The 20,600-nt window shown below is 43.6% G+C and overlaps 1 protein-coding gene across 4 annotated transcripts in view; it reads right to left on the bottom strand.

The window, feature by feature from the left end:
• Positions 1-10,559, bottom strand: part of TTC7B (tetratricopeptide repeat domain 7B) — a 310,511-nt gene extending 299,952 nt beyond the window's left edge. Inside the window, exon 1 of one of the 4 annotated variants that reach the window (XM_039537948.1) lies at positions 10,119-10,559. In XM_039537948.1, coding sequence (XP_039393882.1) covers positions 10,119-10,239 — 121 coding nt within the window. In that variant the 5' untranslated portion in view covers positions 10,240-10,559. Of the gene's footprint in view, positions 1-10,056; positions 10,077-10,118 lie in introns of those variants that run through there. The other 3 variants (XM_039537945.1, XM_039537947.1, XM_039537946.1) reach the window with 3 other exon arrangements.
• Positions 10,560-20,600: the final 10,041 nt, after the last annotated feature.

Here is a 20,600-nt window from a genome sequence, read left to right as displayed (position 1 = left end):
CTGTTTAAAGCAATTAGCTGATTAATTTTACGTTGGGTCTTATTAAATAGTTGGGCTATGTCATGCATATTATAAACAGTAAATTGCTTTTTCTGTGACAATCCCTTTATTTCCTGTAACACTGAATTGACTACTTGGTTGGCTTCCTTTTGTAACACATAATTTATATGTTTGTGAATTTTTACATATTCGCTTGGTTTCAAATTGACACTTTTGAACCAAATAGTTCTGCTAGGGATCCTAAACTTTCAAAAAATTTTAAGCTACGCTTTCTTCTCAAGGTATATGGTTTATGAATTTTATTATCCATCCCCAACAGAACAATATTTTGCACTTGTTGTTGATAAACTGCAATCCTATCCACAAGTTGTACTGAGAAAAAGGAAGCCACTTTGGTATGCTGACAATAGCTAAATTTTTCTAGATGCTAATTAGACAAATTTAACACTACAGGAGTATGCCTAAACCAAACCTGATTAATTACTTTCCCTATTATGGGCATTGTGGTGAGACCACTAGCAGGTTCTGAGTTATTAATTGGACAAGTTACATTATTTAGTATTGGATTGTTATAATTATTGTTAATAATTGGATTCTGAACCTTATGTATAAATTTTACATTTAGTACATATTTTTTGCTTTTTGATTTGGTTTGAAAAGTAGCTATAATGAGCTTTTTATATTGTTTTTTATTCTTATATTTAAGTTTATGTAAGGTTAAACTCCCTCCAACCCCGTTATTAGATTACAAATGGCTTTTTTTTTAAGTTTTAAAAGGTATTTTGTGTTTTAGGGAAGTTGAATTTGTTGGTGAGGAGGTATAGGTTTTACATCCTTCCCCCTTTGAGTTATTATTTAAAGCCCAAATTTTCTTCCAGCCACTGGATGGCAACAAGATTACTTTAACCACCTGATATTTAAAGGTGACATCTTTCCCTTTAATTTCCTTAACCTGGTGGATAGGACTGTGGATAAGTTTTGGGTAGAGTATAATAGTCCATTTTTTTGACTTCGGTATGTTTTGTTTTACATGCTCAGGCAATTAAGCACGACCATGTCGTCTGGTTTTATGGGGTTGTAACAGTTCAGTTTCAAATTTGTGATTTTGACTTAGTTTTACCCTTAGAGCAATAATAAGGGTGTAGTACATTAGAAATATTAATGTTCGTTTTATGGTTACAATTTGCTGGACTTTAGCTGTTGCGATTTTGTTGGATGCTGTTCACTTAAGTTCTGAAGAGGACGTTGCTTTTGCAACCTGAATGATTGATACAGCTTTAACTGATTAGCATGGTAGATTTTATTTTTATTACACTTGCCTTTTGTTATCCTAATTTTATACACTGCTGAACTGAGTTTACTGATGACTCAGAAGGGTACGAGTACATTATTTTCCTCCATAAGTGAGCTGGAACTACCCATACAGGGAAAGGGCCTCCTGTATACATGAGAACTTTGTTTACTACCTGAAAATGCTGCTTATATTTTTTGTACAAAAGGATTTATGGTTAGTGACTCTTTTTCTTTTGTTTTGGATTACTTTCACTATGTTTTTATTCGATTTTTGCATTTTTTTAAATCTGGTATGTTAGCCTAAACAACAATAGTAGCGGCAATAGGGCATTTGGGACTAGAGGTAGTAACAGAATATTTCTGATTTTTTTTTTTTTTTTTTTAGAATTTTCCTGATTGGGCTTTTTTGGGGGCTAATTTATTAGCCTTTCCATTTTTTGTAGCATAGGGTTCTAATTTTTAGTGAGCTTTTCTTTTTATTTACTTTAATTGGCCACCCTGGAACAATGATTGTTCCTGCTAACTAGTGGATGTATTTAACCAGTGATGCATACCTAACAGGCGAGCCATCAGAAGATGTGAACACATTTGTTTCCCAACGTGGTAGAAATTTTGTGAGAAAATTGCATACCCATGTGGAGTCTGAAAACAGATAGATACTTTGGTATGTGGTGGTGATGGAGAACTGCACACAGTACTCCAACACACAAGCCACCGCTGCTAATTTAGCATATTGAGCCAAATGTGGAATGCATGACTATGCCTTCTTCCAAGGCTCTTCTTTTTTCTCGGGAGGAACTGCACAGATTCCAAACCTGATATAAGGTTGCCTTAATGGTAATAACTAGAACTGTTAGCAAAGAAATGATACCTTTAACAGAATCTGTTTCCTGGATTAATGGTTGGAAAAGCTTTTGTTTTTCCTCCCCCCTTAGTTTTAATTAAGATTGGGATACACATGCAGCTTCCCTTGGTACAGTAGGGAAGTTGGTAACAAAGATGGTGTTCTAACAGATTTTACTGCAATATTTTTTTCTTGCAGCAGCAATGCCCAGTGGGCTAGGCGAGCATTTGAAACTTGCCCATCTTTTACCCTATTAGACAGTAAGAACTGAAGGGGAGTATGCGATGAGTGTAATATGATCGGGCTGAAGCCAATCAGAAAAGAAAAGTGTTGTATGACTCAACTGGTGGCCAATAGGTACTTTTTACAATTGTCATACTTAAGTTTAATTGATGACATTAAACGTGAGGTATAGACCACAGGTTTGATTTTTCCATGTTTTTTTTTTTTTGTGTGAAGCCACAGCCGCTAACGCATTAACACTCACCGCTAGCTTCAGATGATAGGGTATCTTAGGATATAGAGTGATCAACACCGGAGCCTTGACAATGGCCTGTTTTAGCTGGGATACTGCTTCCGTGTGTTGCTCAGTCCATTTCCACTGAACATGTGGTTTGTTTTTTTTTAAGACAGTTGGTACAAGGGACCTGCAATGGAAACAAAATTGGGAATGAAATCCCTGTGGTACCCAGTTAAACCCTGTGGTACCCAGTTAAAAGGATTTTAAAGCCATTGGGTCCTATGGTAAAGGCAATGTTTGGATTGCATTCACTTTGTGTTGTGCTGGGGTTCTACCCCATTTTGTCAGGGTGAGGCCTAAGAAAGAGACATGGTTGGCCATTAGCTGTGCCTTGGCCGGACTGCATTTTAGCCCTGCTTTAGGATCTGCAGGAGCTCATCAAGCCTTTTCAAATGCTCCTTTTTGGTCCATGCTGCCAAACAAAGGTTATTTATGTATTGAAACAGAACAGTTGGTTTAGAAAACTGTGACAGTACCCACCTTATTTGCGCATGGAATAAAGCTGGAGAATTTTTATACCCCTGGGGTAAACGTGTCCAGGAATATTGGACCCCCCTGGAAACTAAATGCAAAACAGTGCTGTGAAATGCGGGCCAATGGTAATGTCCAAAAGCTGTTACTGACGTTAAGGACAGTAAACCACACAGCCTCTGGATTAAAGGACTTGATTAGATCTGGCATCTTAGCCACTGTAGAGGCACAAGTGGGTGTGACCTGATTCAGGCGTCTGTAATTAATTGTGAGATGACAAGAACCATTTGGGTTTTTTACAGGTCAAATAGAGGAATTGGCAGTGGAAGTACATTTACGTAGTACTCCCTGTGTCAGTAAAGACTTGATAGTCTTTCCTATGTATGGGTTTGGATAGTTTGGGTAAGGATATTGTTTTGGGGCTGATATCTCCCTTTCTTCCACAACAATAGTGACTGCCATACATCCACAATTATGTTTGTGTTTAACAAAGGCATCCGCATACTTGCCAAGTAAAGCCTGTAACTCAGGTTGGTCTGCATGATTAGTTACTATTTTGTTCAAATTATCCCCTCAAGTTCAGAGTTCCCCACTGGAGACACCATGCCACACTCAGGTATGATAACTGGTGAGTTATCCTTTGCCTGTTATACAGTAAGACACAACAACTGGTTAACCAAATTAAGAACACATTCCTGTTTGTATAGGAAATTAGTTCCTAATAGGCAATTTACTAGGTTTCCTAAGTTCATTAACACAAAGGTATGAACCTTTCTTAGGTGACCTATCTGTACTTTAATAGGTTTAGAATGTGTGGTGGTAACTTGATTGCTTGCAAAAGCTGAAAGTGTTTTTGTACACTCTGATGACAAAGAGGATCTAGGATCCTTGACATGGATAATCCTAATTGCTGCCCCAGTATTTATAATAAAATTCCTGTGGAGGCCCCCTATCACTGCAGATACTGTGGGTTTCCTGCTTGCATCCCAGCCTAAAGGGGCTATGACTACGCTCGGGGCTGGATGGCGTTATGCCGAGTAACTGTTGAGCATGCAGATAAATAATCTATGGGTTTTTCTTCTATCTCTTCAGAGGCAACCAACTCTGGAGGAGGAGAGGTTGTCCACCGGAGAGAAGAAAATGGGTCAACGGAGAGCACTGCATGGTTTGAGGGTGCTGGGCCTTGGCCTTCTGTTATTAGCTCATTCACGCGTGCTTGGAGTTCCCAGATATTCCATTGTTGAGCCTTAACCATTTGCTGCAGTGTCTTAAAGCTTATTACAACTGAGTCCTCATTTCTGTGGGGAGGTGGTGAGGTGGATCTCTGCAGGTGTGAATTGTTTTGGGTGACATCTGAAAAGAAAGGAACACAGTCCCTGGCCACTACATGGGGTGCAAACACATAACCCTGTCAAGCGGCACGCCCACTCGAAGGGCCAGTATTATGATGTGGGTTAGGGTCATTTTGCCAACGCTGATACCTAGGGAATTTAGGAACACCGCAGCCTAACCCTGGGAGTCCCTTAATCCTCACAGTGGGATTGCCTCATGGTTCCTGAAGTATTGCAACAGGGGCTTCACACCGACCTATTTTAGGGCCTCCCTGAGAATATGCCTTGGCCAGTAAGGCTAATGCCTCCTTTAAAGAAGTTCCATTACTTATATGCATGTTAATCTTTTCCTGCAAACGGGGAAGAGAGTTATTGATCAACAAACTAATGTATGATGGCTCATTTGTTTTCTCTTTTATGTAACTGTGCCATGCTGCACTTAACCGGAGGTGAAACTGATGTGGGGACTTATTAAGTTTCTGCTTTAGGTTAAAAAGGATGGCCACTCCAGCTTGCCCCAGATGTTGATTATGTTTTAATAGGGCTACTGTGTCTTTAAAAAAAATCTCTTTCCTACCCTAAACTCAGGTGGCAAAGTACTTTATAAAGCTCGATTCACTGTGAGTTGTAAGATTTTAACCCAATCTTTCCTTGGTAAGCCAAACACTTTTGCTGTTTCTTGTACACATTGTGCATGCATTGCAACCAAAGAATCCTCCATCATTCCTACTTGCTTAGCTACCAGATCTAGGCTCTTAATATTTGTAACAACTGGTACAGGTAATTAGAATTAGAATCTGAGGATTGTCTTTCCAGATTGGGATCTGGGCTTTTGTTTGAGCTTGAATTTATAATTTTTATGTTTTGACTTCTTCTACCCAAATTTACATTTTTCTTATTAGACCTATTAGAACTTTTCTCTCGAAATAATCCTGGATGAGCAGGGTAACTTTCCATAAAACCTTTACGTTTTACACTTAAGGCATTTCCACACTGACGCAGGACATTTTTCAGTCCATTAAGATCTGGTGCAACAGGGTGTTACTAGTACACCAGGTGATACCAGCATATACCAAAGCGGTGTAGAGGGTCCACGAAATTCTAGGGACCTAGGCAATGTTGATGATTGCCCAAATGCCAATAAGTGTTCACCCAAAAGGGCTGAGTCTTCTGATTTATATGGTGCCAATGTAACATTGGGTGGAGGAGTAGGAACTGCATTCATTGGTTGTTGTATCTCTCTCTGTTGTAACCTAGAGATTACTACATCCCAGGCACTAGCTACTTGTGACACCGCATTTTTTAGTCCCTGAACAATTAGTTTTTAAAAGCACTTCCTCTTTACTATCAAGGGCGCACACAAACAGAGGAGAGGATATCTCCTTCCCCTTTGCTCATTTTATTCTTTACATCACTAGTTGCCTCCTCTATGATGACACTTAATTTCACCTTCTGTGATGCCATCCTGGGTCTTCCTTTTCCTATCTGCAGACTGCTAGTAGCTTCTGCACTGCTAAATTCCTCTTTTCACTCTTCCTGTGGCTCCTGAGATGTAATCTCCAACTTTGCTTCTAAAGGTACTGTATTAGCCTGAACTAACTATTTAGCCCTACTTCTAGTAATTGGCCTTGCAGGTTTCTCTATCTCCATCGGTTCCACCACGCCAATAGGGATGGGAACCAATTCTTTGTTCTCCTCTAACGCATCTCCTATAATCATCTCCATAAACATCATACACACCTATGGTTTTATATAAATATAATCTAGATCAAAAAGTATCAAACTACTATCTACATCAATTTTTCACACATAAAAGTTGTCTAAAGCAACAAAAGAAATTCCAAAACAAGAGCTTAATTAAAATAGAGTTACAGCTGCACATAGACTATACATTTACAAGATTATTAAAGATTGGGCAATTAACAAAACAGGAGGGCTCCCTTAAGAGAAAGCTCCTATATTCTGAGTTTAGTAAACCCAGGTCCCAAAAGTGTTTGTATCTTCAATCAAAGCCCAGCAGCATGTACAAGTTACCTTCTCTCCTGTGAAGGCTCCTATTACACTCCTCTCTGTACACCTAATGATGATTCCTTCTCTATGGAGTCCCATAAGGTTCACCTGTAAGCTTTATTTTCCCTACCATCCTTTCTTTTTACTGTATCTTTAACATCTGCTTTTATTGCAAAGATACTCAACAGAACATCACCATCACCTAACACAGAGGTTTCTCAAACTGGGGGTCGTGACCCCTCAGGGGGTCACGGGGTTATTATATGGGGGGTCACAAGCTGTCAGCCTGCACCCCAAACCCTGCTTTGCATCCAGTATTTATAATGGTGTTAAATCTATAAAAAAGTGTTTTTAATTTGTAAGGAGGAAGTCGCACTCAGAGGCTTGCTGCTTGAAAGTCATCACCAGTACAAAAGTTTGAGAACCACTGACCTAACACCTTTAATGACTCCTCCACTTTCCACCTGTGTTTAATCTTTTAATTAGTTAATTTATGGCTTAGTATCAGGTTCATTCACTTAAATATCTTCAAAATGAATTGCTTCTCTTGAACAAGAGAAACAACAATCAACATCCAACTCCATCTTTCTTCTCTCTCTCCCCCTTTGAATCAGACTTAGGCTATGGCTACACTTAAACTTCAAAGCGCTGCCGCGGCAGCGCTTTGAAGCGCTAAGTGTAGTCAAAGCTCCAGCGCTGGGAGAAAACTCTCCCAGCGCTGTCCGTACTCCACCTCCCTGTAGGGAATAACGGACAGCGCTGGGAGCGCGGCTCCCAGCGCTGGGGCTTTGACTACACTGGCGCTTTGTAGCGCCGCAATTTGCAGCGCTGCAGAGGGTGTGTTTTCACACCCTGCTGCAGCGCTGCAAATTTGTAAGTGTAGCCAAGCCCTTAGTGCTTTCACTGTGTGTATTTCTGTCATCCTTGATCCTGAAATTTCTCCCTCTTCCCATATTTCTTGTGGTGTGCAAAGCTGCCTATCATCACTTCTGCAACACTGTCCGTGACATTTGTTGTTTGCAGTGTTGTTGTAGCCATGATGGTCCCAGGATATGAGATACACAAGGGGGGTGAGATAATATCTTTGACTGGACCAACTTCTGTTGGTGGAAGGGACAAGTTAATGAGCTTTACAGAGCCCTTTTTCAAGTCTGAAGAGGGAAATAAGAGCATTCAAACTAAATACAAGGTGGTGTGGTACAGACTGTTAAGCATAAGGGGTTGACACATGTTGTAGGACTTAAAATGCAGTGGACAATTAACACTTCTGCAGTCATGACAATGGAAGGTCACTAGGTAGCTGGGTGTGTTACAAGTTGTCCTAATGGACCACAAAGCCAGATATCAGTGGGGTAGCCATGTTAGTCTGGATCTGTAAAAGCAGCAAAGAGTCCTGTGGCACCTTATAGACTAACAGATGTATTGGAGCATTTCACCCACGAAAGCTCATGCTTAAATACGGCTGTTAGTCTATAAAGTGCCATAGGACTCTCTGCTGCTTTCACAAAGCCAGAGTGTCTGTGAAGTCTATCCTTTTCAGTGACCCACACAGTTATGAATTTAAGTTCCCAGGCTCATCTTTTTGAAGGTTTTTTGCAGTTTTCCTTAAAGGATGAGGACTGAGAGGTCAGATATGGAGTGATTGTTTTGCAAAAAGTGTTCACCCACAGATGATGGAAAAGAGGTTGTTGGGGTTTTTTTCTCTATGGCTGTGGCTACACTTAGCACTTCAAAGCGCTGCTGCGGTAGCGCTTTGAAGCGCTAAGTGTAGTCAAAGCGCCGGGAGAGAGCTCTCCCAGCGCTGTCCGTACTCCACCTCCCTGTGGGGAATAATGGACAGCGCTAGGAGCCGCGCTCCCAGCGCTGGGGCTTTGACCACACTGGCGCTTTGCAGCGCCGCAATTTGCAGCGCTGGAGAGGGTGTGTTTTCACACCCTGCTGCAGCGCTGCAAATTTGTAAGTGTAGCCAAGCCCTAAGTGAGCAACTGAAATCCTCATAACCATGCCTTTATCACTGCTCACCTTCACTATTTTAACTACCTTTTCTATAGCCACCTCAAGTTCCACATCACCGTTCTTCAAGTCCTCCACAAAACAGCTCCAGTCTACCATACAGACCATATTTGTCTATCCCCTTCCAAGTTCACTACATGCACACCTGTTTCAAAACACAGGCATCTTATCTTTGTTGGTGCAGGAACCTGCTCTCTACATCTCTTGAAAACTGAAACAGCTTTCCTAGGTCTTGATATCTCTTGGGCTATTTTCAAATCAGATGATACATTATTTCTCTCTTCATCGCTTAAGTTCTCATCTCTAATTTTTAAATTGTATTTTGTAACCACTTAACTCCAACATATTTATTAGAATGATAGTTTGCACAAGATACTATGTAAAAATGTCTTATGTGTAATGTTACATTTCTCAGTAATTTTTAACAAAAGTTAATTAAAAATACTGTATTTCTACCAATAACCCAAACTTGTCCAAGTACTGCATGAATTATAAACTGAAGTGTTTTAATAATGTCATGTACATTATCAACTTGCATATCCCACAAGATGTAACACCAGCTTAAAATACAACATTCATGATTCAAAATAATGGGTCTCACCAACAGTTCAAACTGTAAGATAGCCTGTCATATTTCCAACACAAGCAAACACCGCTTTGGGAAAAGGGCTCCCACTACAAAGTGTATTTGCCTAATTTATACACAGAGAAATATCTGCTCTCCCTTGAAAAATCAGTTACACCTTATAAACATAAACTGAGTCCTCTACCCACCATTCTAATCTCATTACAGCTACAGACTTCATTTCTTCCTGAGGCCACAACTCTCCTTCTACCCAAGGGATAAGAGTGGGCGGAGGAATCAGATAGCAGCCTTTAACTACCTGAAGGGGGGTTTCAAAGAGGATGGAGTTAGGCTGTTCTCAGTGGTAGCAGATAACAGAACAAGAAGCAATGGTCTCAAGTTGCAGTGGGGGAGGTTTAGGTTGGATATTAGGAAAAACTATTTCACTAGTAGGGTGGTGAAGCACTGGAATGGGTTACCTAGGGAGGTGGTGGAATCTCCATCCTTAGAGGTTTTTAAAGTCAGGCTTGACAAAGCCCTGGCTGGGATGATTTAGTTGGGGTTGGTCCTGCTTTGAACAGGGGGTTGGACTAGATGACCTCCTGAGGTCCCTTCCAACCCCATTCTTCCATGACTCTATAGTCACAAGCATATAGAAGACACGCATCCTTGCAGCGGCTGGGTGCTGCTCCTTGTACATCTACATGGCTCTAGCGCTATAAACACGCGCAACAATCTCTCTTCGGGAACCAGGGCTCAAGGACTCGTGAAAAACAACAGCGTCAACACGTGCAGCACCCCCCCCCCCCCACCCGGGGCAGGGAGGGAGCGAGCGAGCGCGCGCGCGGGACCCCCCCACCCCACGACAGCGCGCGAGCGAAGCACCCCCGACCCCTTCCCTCATTCATTCCCTCTGCCCGCTCCGCCCCGCCAGCGGCTCCCCTCCGGCTGCACCTGCCGGCCCCGGGCGCCGCGCCACGCCCCCAGGCGAGGCCGCGCCGGTGCCCACCAGCTTCCCGCCCGCGTTCAGTCCGTCCCACGCCGACCCCTCGGCCCAGCGCGGCCCCGCACCGTTGGCGATGAGCTTGGCCGACAGCTGCTTGACGAGCTCGGGGATCCGCTCCCATTGGCACTCGGAGCGGCACCGCTCGATCTCCGTCTCCAGCCGCGAGCCCGCCTTCTTCGTGGCCATGGCCGGAGTCCCCGGGGGGCGGCGGCGCGGGGCGCTTCCTCGGCGGCGGCGGCAGTAGTGAGGGAGGGGAACGTGAGGGCTGCGCGGCCCGAGCGCAGGGCGCCGAACGCCGGGAGCAGCGCCCTCTGGCGGGCCGCCGCGGGACTGCAGGGGGCGGGGGCGGAGTCAGGCGGGGAGGGGGCGCTCAGCGGGCTGCGGGGAGAGGAAAGCGGCGGGTGGGTAGAGAGCGTTACAGCCCGCCCCGGCGGCCCCCGGGCCAGGGAAATGGCGGCCCGCCGGGCTCGAAACGTGTCCTTGCACCAGAGCCCCCTCCTCCTCCAGCCCGGCCCGCGCCGCGGCTAACGCCTCTTCCCACCGCCCACCGCAGAGCCACCCCGACCCTTTGCTGGGCCCCGCCCCCGAGTGTGCGAGCCCGCCCCTGTCCTGAGTGCCCCCTTCTTCCCCGTGCAGCCAACAGTAACGAGCCTCCCCCGCCGAACGTGCCGGAGGCGCTTGCTGCCCAGGCTGAAGCGTCTCTCCCCCGCCCCACGTAGTGGCACAAACCGGCTCTGCTCCTGCTTTGCCGCTCGTTAGCGCAGCGGTGCAGGAGGCCCTGGGAGGCGGAGCGCGCGCTTGGGTACAGGGCAGCAGCCGTAGAGAGAAGAGTTGGGGCGCGGGCAGGGGCGGCTCTACCTTTTTGGCCGCCCCAAGCAGTCATGCGCGGGAGGCGCCCCGGAGCCGCGGGCATGACTGCAGAGGGACCGCTGGTCCCGCGTGGCTCGGCTGGACCTCCCGCGGCTGCGGACGGTTCACGGTCCGGCGGCTCCGCTTGAGCTGCCGCAGTCATGCCTGCGGGAGGTCCAGTCCAGCCGCGGGACGAGCGCCCCCTCCGCAGTCTTGCCTGCGGCAGGTCCAGTCGTCCCGGGGCTCCGGTGGCAGGGGACGGGCCGCTCCTCGGCTCGCAGCGGCAGGATGAGCTGGGGCGCCAGCCTTTTGCCGCCCCCTAGATTTTGCTGCCCTAGGCACCAGCTTGTTTTGCTGGTGCCTAGAGCTGCCCCTGGACGCGGGGCAACTTTGCAGAGGAGCCATCGGGCCGGGGATTTGCTTAGCAGGCAGCCCCGAGGAGGAGGAGGCTGCTCAGCCTTAGGAGTGAAGGGGTCTAAGAATTGAGGGTTGGGGAACGGAGGCGAACCACCCAAGTGAACTGACTGAGAGGACGGGAGAGGAATGCCTCAGATGATAAAGTATCAGAGGGGTATTATCAGATGATAAAGTGGAAAAGGGGCTGCTCTTGAAATTATGGATTACTCGGGGAAGACGGGCTAATAAGAAAGGCGGCCAATAATTTATGAATTAGAGCAATGAGTCTTGGAATTATGTAAATTGTTGGAAGAGAGTGAAATAGGAGTAGGCACGACTTCAAATCTTTCCTAGCCCTTAGCCTAAATTTAGGTATTTACTTTTTTTGGTTCTTCAAATAAATTAAATTTTAAAACAAGATTACACTTTGAAACTAAATGTCAAGAGGTTTTTTTTTTAACGTCAAAACATTAAAAACAAAATTCAATTCAGTCAAAATTTGACAATTTTGAGAATAGTTTCTCAACCTGAAACTACTATGGGGGGGGGATAATTTGTCCAAAACATTTTGCCCAGTTCTAACACACAGATTGACAGCTAAATTTTAAAAAATGGCCTCTGACTGTCAGGTGACTCCCTTTGTAGGATGCTCAACTTAGACATCCTGACCTCATTTTCAGAGGTGCAGAATACTTCTAGCCCTTAATTAAGTCAGTTATAAGTGCTCAGCCTTCTGAAAATGAGAGCAAGGTCTGTGAACCCATAAATGGAGTTATCTAAACACAGTAGCTACGTCTGAAAAGTTGATCTAAAGTGATTTTCCAGAGGTGACACAGGAAGTCTGTGGAAGAGCTGGAAATCACACTCAGATCTTTTGAGCCCCAGTACAATGCCTTAGGTCTCTCTGTGGCCAATGCAAAGTGAATCGGTGGTCTCAGTCCAATTCCACATAAATGCATCCATAACACAAAAACATCACCACCACTCAACAGTAACCTCCATTTAGTCTTAGCAGAAAAACCAAGTACTGAATGTGCCAGAAACCCCTTCTTCTCCCACTCTGCCATCTTCCTCCGCCCACAATAGAACTAAGGCCCATAAGCAATACAGTTGAGAGTTTATAATGAGACAAAGCATGATCTAATTGTAATGCACTGAGCACAGGACCTGAAGCCAGGCACTCCAGAATTTTAATCCTTGTTCTGTCAATGAGGCATTGTGTGGCCTTGGGCAAGTTATTTAACTCTTCTGTGGCTCAGGCTACATCTACACTACAGCCAGGATCGACACTCTGAGATCTATCCACCAGCAGTTGATTTCGTGGGTCTAGTGAAGACCCCTCAAATCGACACCAGATCGTTCTCCAGTTGACCCCTGTACTCTTACCCCCGACGAGAAGAGTAAGGTAAGTCAACGGAAGAGTTTCTCCTGTCGCCCCCCCCGTGGTGTAGACCCCACGGTAACTCAACCTAAGGTACGTCAACTCCAGCACAAATCGTGCCCCTAACCAGTTCCTTACCTTCCACTCTATGTCAAATTTCTGCTAATATCTGCCACTTTGTACCTAATTTTTGACTATCATTTTAAAAGCTGTTTTGTGGCCAGCTAGAACATCTGAAGCAGGGCCGGCTCCAGACCCCAGCGCGCCAAGCGCACGCTTGGGGCGGCATTTTGCCGGCAGGGCAGCAGGCGGCTCCGGCGGACCTTCCGCAGTCATGCCTGCGGGAGGTCCACCGGAGCCACGGGACCAGCGGACCTCCCGCAGGCATGACTGTGGAGGGTTCGGTCGTCCCGCGGCTCGGGTAGACCTCCCGCAGGCATGCCTGCGGATGCTCCACCGGAGCCGCGGGACCAGCGCACCCTCCACAGACACATCTCCAAGAGGTCCCCCGGAGCCGCGGGACCGGCGACCAGCAGCGCGCCCCCTGCTGCATGCCGCCGTGCTTGGGGCGGCCAAATTCCTAGAGCCGCCCCTGATCTGAAGTGCTGAATAGCTCCTTTACTGTGCAGGCACCGATCCCACACTCATTATATGCAGGCAAGTCTCACTGAAGTCAGAGTAATTTTTCTAGTAAGCATGTGTCGCAACCTGATACACAGTTATGGCTCTGTATGGCCAATTGTCTGTCCACGGCCATCTTGTCCTGTTAAAAGGACAAGGCAGCCTCCATCTTGGACCAGGTTCTTGTTGCATAGGAAAGGGCAGAGACCTAATCCTGCCCAGCAACACTAAAGTGCTGTGTGTACTTTCCTGTTTTTTTTCCCTGTTGGGCCGTCTAAAGGTCAGGCTAGTGCAGTATGCAAAGACCTGATTCTGCCCAGCAACTCCGTAATATGCATTTTCCCGCTCTTTTTGGGCCCGGTCGTCTGGAGGTCAGGCTAGTTCTGCCCAGCAACTCCAGAGTACTGTATACAGAGACCTAATTCTGCCCAGATACCCCAGTGTGCCGTGTGCAAATCCTGCTGGCGTGGGGGGCAACAGCTCGAAGCCTGGAGGGAGGGGGAACCAGGGACCAATCAGATGTTGACACGAGTGAGTGAGACCCTTTCTATAAAACTAGGTTTCCCCCCAAAATCTGTGTGGAGTATCCGCGTGTCAGCTGAAGGGCCTGATCAACCTTTTGGCCGGGGTCTCCTCCCGGTCTAGCCTGTAGTGTGGAGTGTCCGCGTGTCAGCTGAAGGGCCTGATCAACCTTTTGGCCAGGGTCTCCTCCCGGTCTAGCTCATAGTGTGGAGTATCCGGGTGTCAACTGAAGGACCTGATCACCCTTTCGTCCAGGGTCTCCTTCCAGTATAGCTAGCTTGTGTCGTGTCGTCTTCATTGTCGCCTTGGACCTGTTCCTGGCACCTCATCATGCTTCTGGTGTCTGCTCTGCTGGTCAGCTGCGCCTGGAGTGCGGTATTTGTTTTCTAATTTCTGGCAGTTTGCTTATCCAGCCTCCTATTTTTCCCCTCCCTAACCCAGTACCAAGTGTGTACACAGTGTTAAGGATTAAAGTATTGAGCTCATAATTGCACAATTGCCTAGGTGTATAGTTGTTCTAAGGTTTTAATAAATTGTTTATTGTAAACTGTTTTAAGTGTGTGTCACTGCTCTGTCTTTGTCCGGAGTGTTTGTGTCTGGGAGCTGTCTCCACCTGGGGATTAGCTGACCAAGGGGTTCCTGTCCCCACGGTCTGTGTGAGTGGAATCTGCCCAACTGCAGCCGCATCACACTCTGGGTTTACCCTTAGTGTGAAAGCAAGGGCAGTTGAGGCAGTGGCCTGTGGGTCTCTTTCCTGTGTTGCACCGGGCACCGCCCTGACGAACCCGATTCCCATCTTGTGTGATTGGTATGTCTGCCTATCCAGTGTGGTGCAGTGAGCAGTATAGAATTGTACTGTTAATGATTTTTGGGTTGTTTATATTGCCTAACAACATCCCAGCTAAAAATTGCCTCTCTCCCTTGGCCCAAGTTGTAACTTTCCCCCAAATAAACGCAGCCACTTGGCTTAGCACCTTATTCTGGTCCTGCCTGTTTTTCCTCACCCAATACAAAGCTTATCGAACCCGAATCAGTTTCAGACAGCATGGTACTGAATGTTGACGTATGATCCAGTGATGTTCTGGGCACCCTCAACTCCTACTGAAGCAGTATCTTTCCTCTTAACTAAGTAAAGCTGATATAGAAATTACTGAAAGACAAACATGATGCCACAACACCATTTTTACAGTCAGGTTTTTTAGAGTCAAAATACAGTTTAAAGGAAATTTAGATCATAGTGAGAGTTAGCAGTACTATAAAATCAAGACTTTGGCAATGTGCATATTATATTAAAAGAGCCAGACTCTTGAAGATCGTAATGATGAGCACAGTTCAAATGAACCAGAAGTGAAATGTACTGTAATGACGTACTTCCGAATTTAAGATTTTGCACTTAGACAAGTTTATTTTTAAAGGTAAAACAAACACATCTGTGAACATACACACAATTAGGTAAATGTAAGCCCTTACTGCTTTTTTAAAGTTAAATTCACACACAAAACACTTCAAAGAAATCCAAAAAGCAAGATAGCACGTTCCTACACAATCAATGTTCAACTCTGTTGTTGCTGTCAAGTTGATACAACTCATTCAGTACTTGCCTAATACAGGAAAAACAAACTTCAAGACTTGGAAAAGAATACACGTCTTTACAACTTTTAGACAAGTATCTGTTGATTTCTTACAATTCTCAATAAATAATCCATAGTATAAACCCCCTTGATTTGTATATTTCATCTTTAATGAATGGCAGTGCCAACCATCACCGTAATAAAGCATTTAAGAGAAATTAACATTGCTTAGCATATATACAGCAACAGAAGGAAAACAGACTGACATTTTTCTGTCTTAATAATTCCAAAGGAACCAAAGTTCCACATTACACAATAAGTTAACACTTTTAAGTTCTAGCCCAGCTAGAATTAAACAAGCCGAACAAGGTATTGTTTACTATCATTAACTAAATCTTTGCATATAAACTGTATAATATTACACAAAGATATTATTTCAGTAAAAGCTATTATAATATATTAAATTTTGTAATGCTACCTAAAAATATCTAAATCCCCTTTGATAATCACTAAAATAATTTTTAAAAATGGCATCCTGTGAGGTTAGAATATAAAAGAAAGTGAACTTTGATGGTCAGATATCTTTTATTCATTCCCCAGAATATCTTATGTTCTTAAAAAAAAATCTTCACAGATCTAGAGAGATAACATACAAATGAAATACAAGTCACACACTAGTAACTGACCTCACCATAGATTGAGTAAATGGGCTAAGCAACTAAAGTCCTTGCAAAAGGAGATAAAGATTTTCTTGAATTTGAACAATTAACATTTACATAAAAATCTTTCCTCCTCTTCAAAATGTAAAATACCTGCTCACAATAGAATCCTCAGTCCGTAGGTTCTAGCTCACCCAATACTTCTGCTCAGTGGCGTAGCCAGGTGGAGGGAACAGGGGGAGCGATCTCAAAAAAAGGCACCATCTACTGCAGCGCTTTTACTCACCCGGCGGTGCTTTTACTCATGGGGCGGCACTTCGGGTCCTCAGCAGCACCTTGGCAGCGGGACCTTCACTCGCTCCATGGGTCTTCAGCAGCATTTCGGCGGCGGGTCCTTAAGTGCCACCGAAGACACCCGGAGCTAGTGAAGGGCCTGCCACTGAAGTGCCGCCGAAGACCTGGAGTGCCGCTGGATGAGTAAAAATTAAAAAGGTGCCAAGAAATTTAAAAGGCGCCACTTGTGCTCAGTGGGAGAGCGGCCGCTGTCCCACTCCCCTACTACCTACGCTACTGCAGTTCTGCTGCATGACTTACCTTCCCCATACCAATTCTCTGATATGTTTAAAAAATGTGCACTTCTTTTAACAGCTAGTTATAGCTCATGTAAGTAGGAAGCACAGCTCAGATGTTGACAAAGTAAAACGCATTAGAAATAGGTCCCAAAGAATGAAAAATATGATTAGCTCTTTAATGACTGCCAGATAATCCAGTAAAATCTCAACTATAGCATATATTCTTTAATATTCTATTTCAAGTGGGACCTTACCCGCTGTACTCATGTCATTTTTCTTAAACTGGAGTAGCAGACACAAAAGACAATCATATTGAGATCCTTTTCATAGCCAACCATACCAAATGGGAATAAGACTATACTAATGGTTAGGCTACAACAATGACTAGTTAATAAAAAGCATACATTAAAAGTCAACATTCCATAGTTTAGGCAGAATATTTGTCCTACAGTATCTTAAGCTTGTCATAATATGGTGGGAAATGCCCTTGAGATTCTAAATATATATTATATATATAAAAATATAAAATACACCTTCAAGACATTTAGAAAAACCCAAATAGCCATTATTACTAATGGGCCAATAAAAAATGTTTCAGATTCTGCTATCTCTGCAGACTCTGCTAGCTCTATAGCAGTTAAATACTATTCCAGAGCTATAGTCACATCATCAATAGTTTTGCTGCACTATCAAAGAACAAGATAAAAAGAGCCATTAATTTCAACACCAAAAAAACAAGCAAAAGCAGTTTTCTAAATGGAAAAGATCAGAACTGCTAGAGAAAGATATTTTATTTTCAGCTTCTAAAATGAAAGTATAAAAGAGGTTTTAAACATGACTGTACCCTTTTAAGAAAAAAGATGAACTTACCAAAAATTGTATTCAGAAGCATCAAACCATTTTCTTACCACATAAGCTAATGTGTGGTAAATAACATGAGGTAACATGCGATGAACACAAGGCAGTTTATAGTTTTCACATGTTAGCACGTCAAGGTCAACACTAGCAAGGGATAAGGCTGATGTCCAACCTCTTTCAAGGGATCACAATCAATACTTTAACAATTTTCCTAGGCTCAGGCAGAGCCAACTAAGCCTCTAACCGTGGGCCTCACACAGCCTGGCAAGGAAGCAGGCAGTGGAGAAACTAGTCAGTCTTTTCTCTCCCCTGCAATAAAACAGACTGCCACTGGGGATGCTTCTGAGCAGCTGCAGCAGGGAAAGAACAGCAAGTAGCTGCTCAGAACGCTCCTGGTTCATGCCAGAAACTGCTCATGGGGCTGCAGAAGAAATAATGAGGCATAGCAACATGGCTGATTCAAGTAGTTCAGTTTAAAAATTGCAGAGCATGGCTCAGTAAATATATTTTCAATTCATAATCAATATAATATTTCTTCTTTACACAATTACCCTTGAAAGCCACAATTTAGTGCTCTGAAGGCCTCAGGTTGGACACCACCGACACAGACCATTGGTTCTAACTTGGAAATCCATCCTGTTAATTTTTTACCTCATTTAAGCTAGCAGTCCCCAGAAATTCTTTCAATGGTTTTGTAAATAAAAATATGCAGAAAGAGGGACTTTTTATTGTTTTAGAAAAATAGCCTGTATTACACAGTCTAATATTGTCACACATAGAAAATAAAACCATATGCAACAAAGTGGCAGAGCACTTTTATATGACCTAGACATTTAAAATTAAGAGGACTACCTCCATAATAATTAGTTTTATTACTTCTTGAGCATTGATAATGTGCTTGGCAATGCACAAGACAAAATACAGAGAGTCCCTGCCTTACAGAATTTGCATAATCCAAGTTCCCAACTGCAAGGTGAACAGTAGTATTAAGTTCTATGTTTTTAAATATATTACAAAGAAAAGAAATCCTAGCAATGGTAATGGCCCTTTATTAGACAGAGATAGTAACATTGTTAATAATGATGCACAAATGCAAAAATGTTCCGTAAGTATTTCTGTTCTGTAATTGGAAAGAAGCAGGATGATGTACTTGTATCATACATACTGATCAAGTAAGTTCCCATTCCATTAGTAACTCAGGAGGATGTTAGAGAACATCTACTATGAATAAATATTTTTAAATCAGCAGGCCTCAATAACTTGCAACCCAAGACTCCTACAAGGAGATCTCAGGCTCGCTGATGTTAATTTGTAATAAATCTTAGAATACCAAAGAAATTCCAGAAGACAGAAACAGTGCTATCGTTGTGCCAATATTCAAAAACAGCAAGCAGGATGACCTGAGTAACTATAGGCAGGTTAGCCTGACATCAATTCTGTGCAAAATTACGGAAAAACTAATTCAACTGATAAAGAACTAAAGGATAGGAATACAATTAATCCCATTCAACATGCCTTTATAGAAAATAGATCTTCTCAAACTAGCCCAATTTATTTTTTGGTGAGATTACAAGGTTGGTTGACAAAGATAACTGCATAGATGTTGACATGCATCCGATGAAGTGGGTATTCACCCACGAAAGCTCATGTTCCAATACGTCTGTTAGTCCATAAGGTGCCACAGGACTCTTTGCTGCTTTTACAGATCCAGACTAACAGGGCTACACCTCTGATGCATAGATGTTGTATATTTAGACTTTTGTAAGGCATTTGACTTAATACTGCATTCTTATTAAAAAACAGAACTACACAATATCAATAAACAACACATTAAATGGACTAACAGGCTAATTAACAGATATCAAAAAGTAGCTGTCAATGGGGAATCCTCACTGAATGCGTCTGTTTTTAGTGCAGTTCCCCAGGCATCAATGCTAGGCCTGACACTGTTCAACATTTTCATCAATGAACTGGAAATATAAAATCACTACTGATAAAATCTCCAGATGACACAAAGATGTGTGGAATGGTAAATAATGATGAGGACAGGGCACTCATACAGAGCGATATGGATCACTGGGTAATTTAGACCCATTCAAACTAAATACATTTTAATATAACCAAATGCAAATTTATACATCTAAAACAGTGATACTCATCCTGAGGCTCACGAGCCGCAATGTGTCTTTAATGTGTCTTCTGTGGCTCTTTGCAACACATGATACTAAGGCTGTATCTACACTGCCACTTTCAGCACTAAAACTTTAGTCGTTCAGGGGTGTGAAAAAACACACCCCTGAGCGACAAAAGTTTTAGCGCTGAAAAACACCAACACAGACAGCGCTTTATCGCCAAGAGCCACATCCCGGTGAGAGAGCGACCACGTCCTGTTCGTGGTGGGGTTTGTTTTTTTTTAATCGCCGGGACAGTTCTCCTCCAGCGATAAAGCATGACTACCCTGCCCATGTCACAGTGCTGCCATGGCCGCACTGTAACATGGACAGTACAGACATACCTTATGTGTGTGATTTAACAAACAACAAAATCAGGATGCTTTTACTGTGTTATTACTCAATTGTAATTGATAAAATGATAATACTTGGTCAGTCATTCTGCTGTGAGAATAACATATGAATAACATGCAATTTATATATGTTATATATGTTATATGTTATTCTCACAACAAAATGACTGACAAGATGTTGTACAAATCTACACTGGTTACTCTGGTGATTCAACAGTAGACTTAGGCCTGGTCTACGCTGGCGGGGGGAGGGTATCGATCTAAAATATGCAACTTCAGCTACAAGAATAGCGTTGCTGAAGTCGACATATCTTAGATCAACTTAGAATCACTTACTTCACGTCCTCGTGGCGTGGGATCGACGTCTGCCGCTCCCCCGCCAGTCAATGAGCAGACATTTGTACTGAACAGCAGTACATTCTGTAGCTGTTCTGTAACTTAACCTAGGTTGTCAATGCAGCTCTTTCCCCTTGCATTACATTCACAAAAAATGGGAAATGATTTGTCATTTTTGTTTAAACAGGACTGGCAAGCTGCTCTCAACAAAATAATAGTTTTCTTTATCCTCTAGTCATCTCTCTATCCCTTAGGCAT

The sequence above is a fragment of the Mauremys reevesii genome, linkage group 4, assembly GCF_016161935.1.
Source record: "Mauremys reevesii isolate NIE-2019 linkage group 4, ASM1616193v1, whole genome shotgun sequence".
Lineage (NCBI taxonomy): Eukaryota > Metazoa > Chordata > Testudines > Geoemydidae > Mauremys > Mauremys reevesii.
The sequence above is the reverse complement of the archived record's forward strand: the minus strand, read 5'-3'. Positions and strand labels throughout refer to the sequence as shown.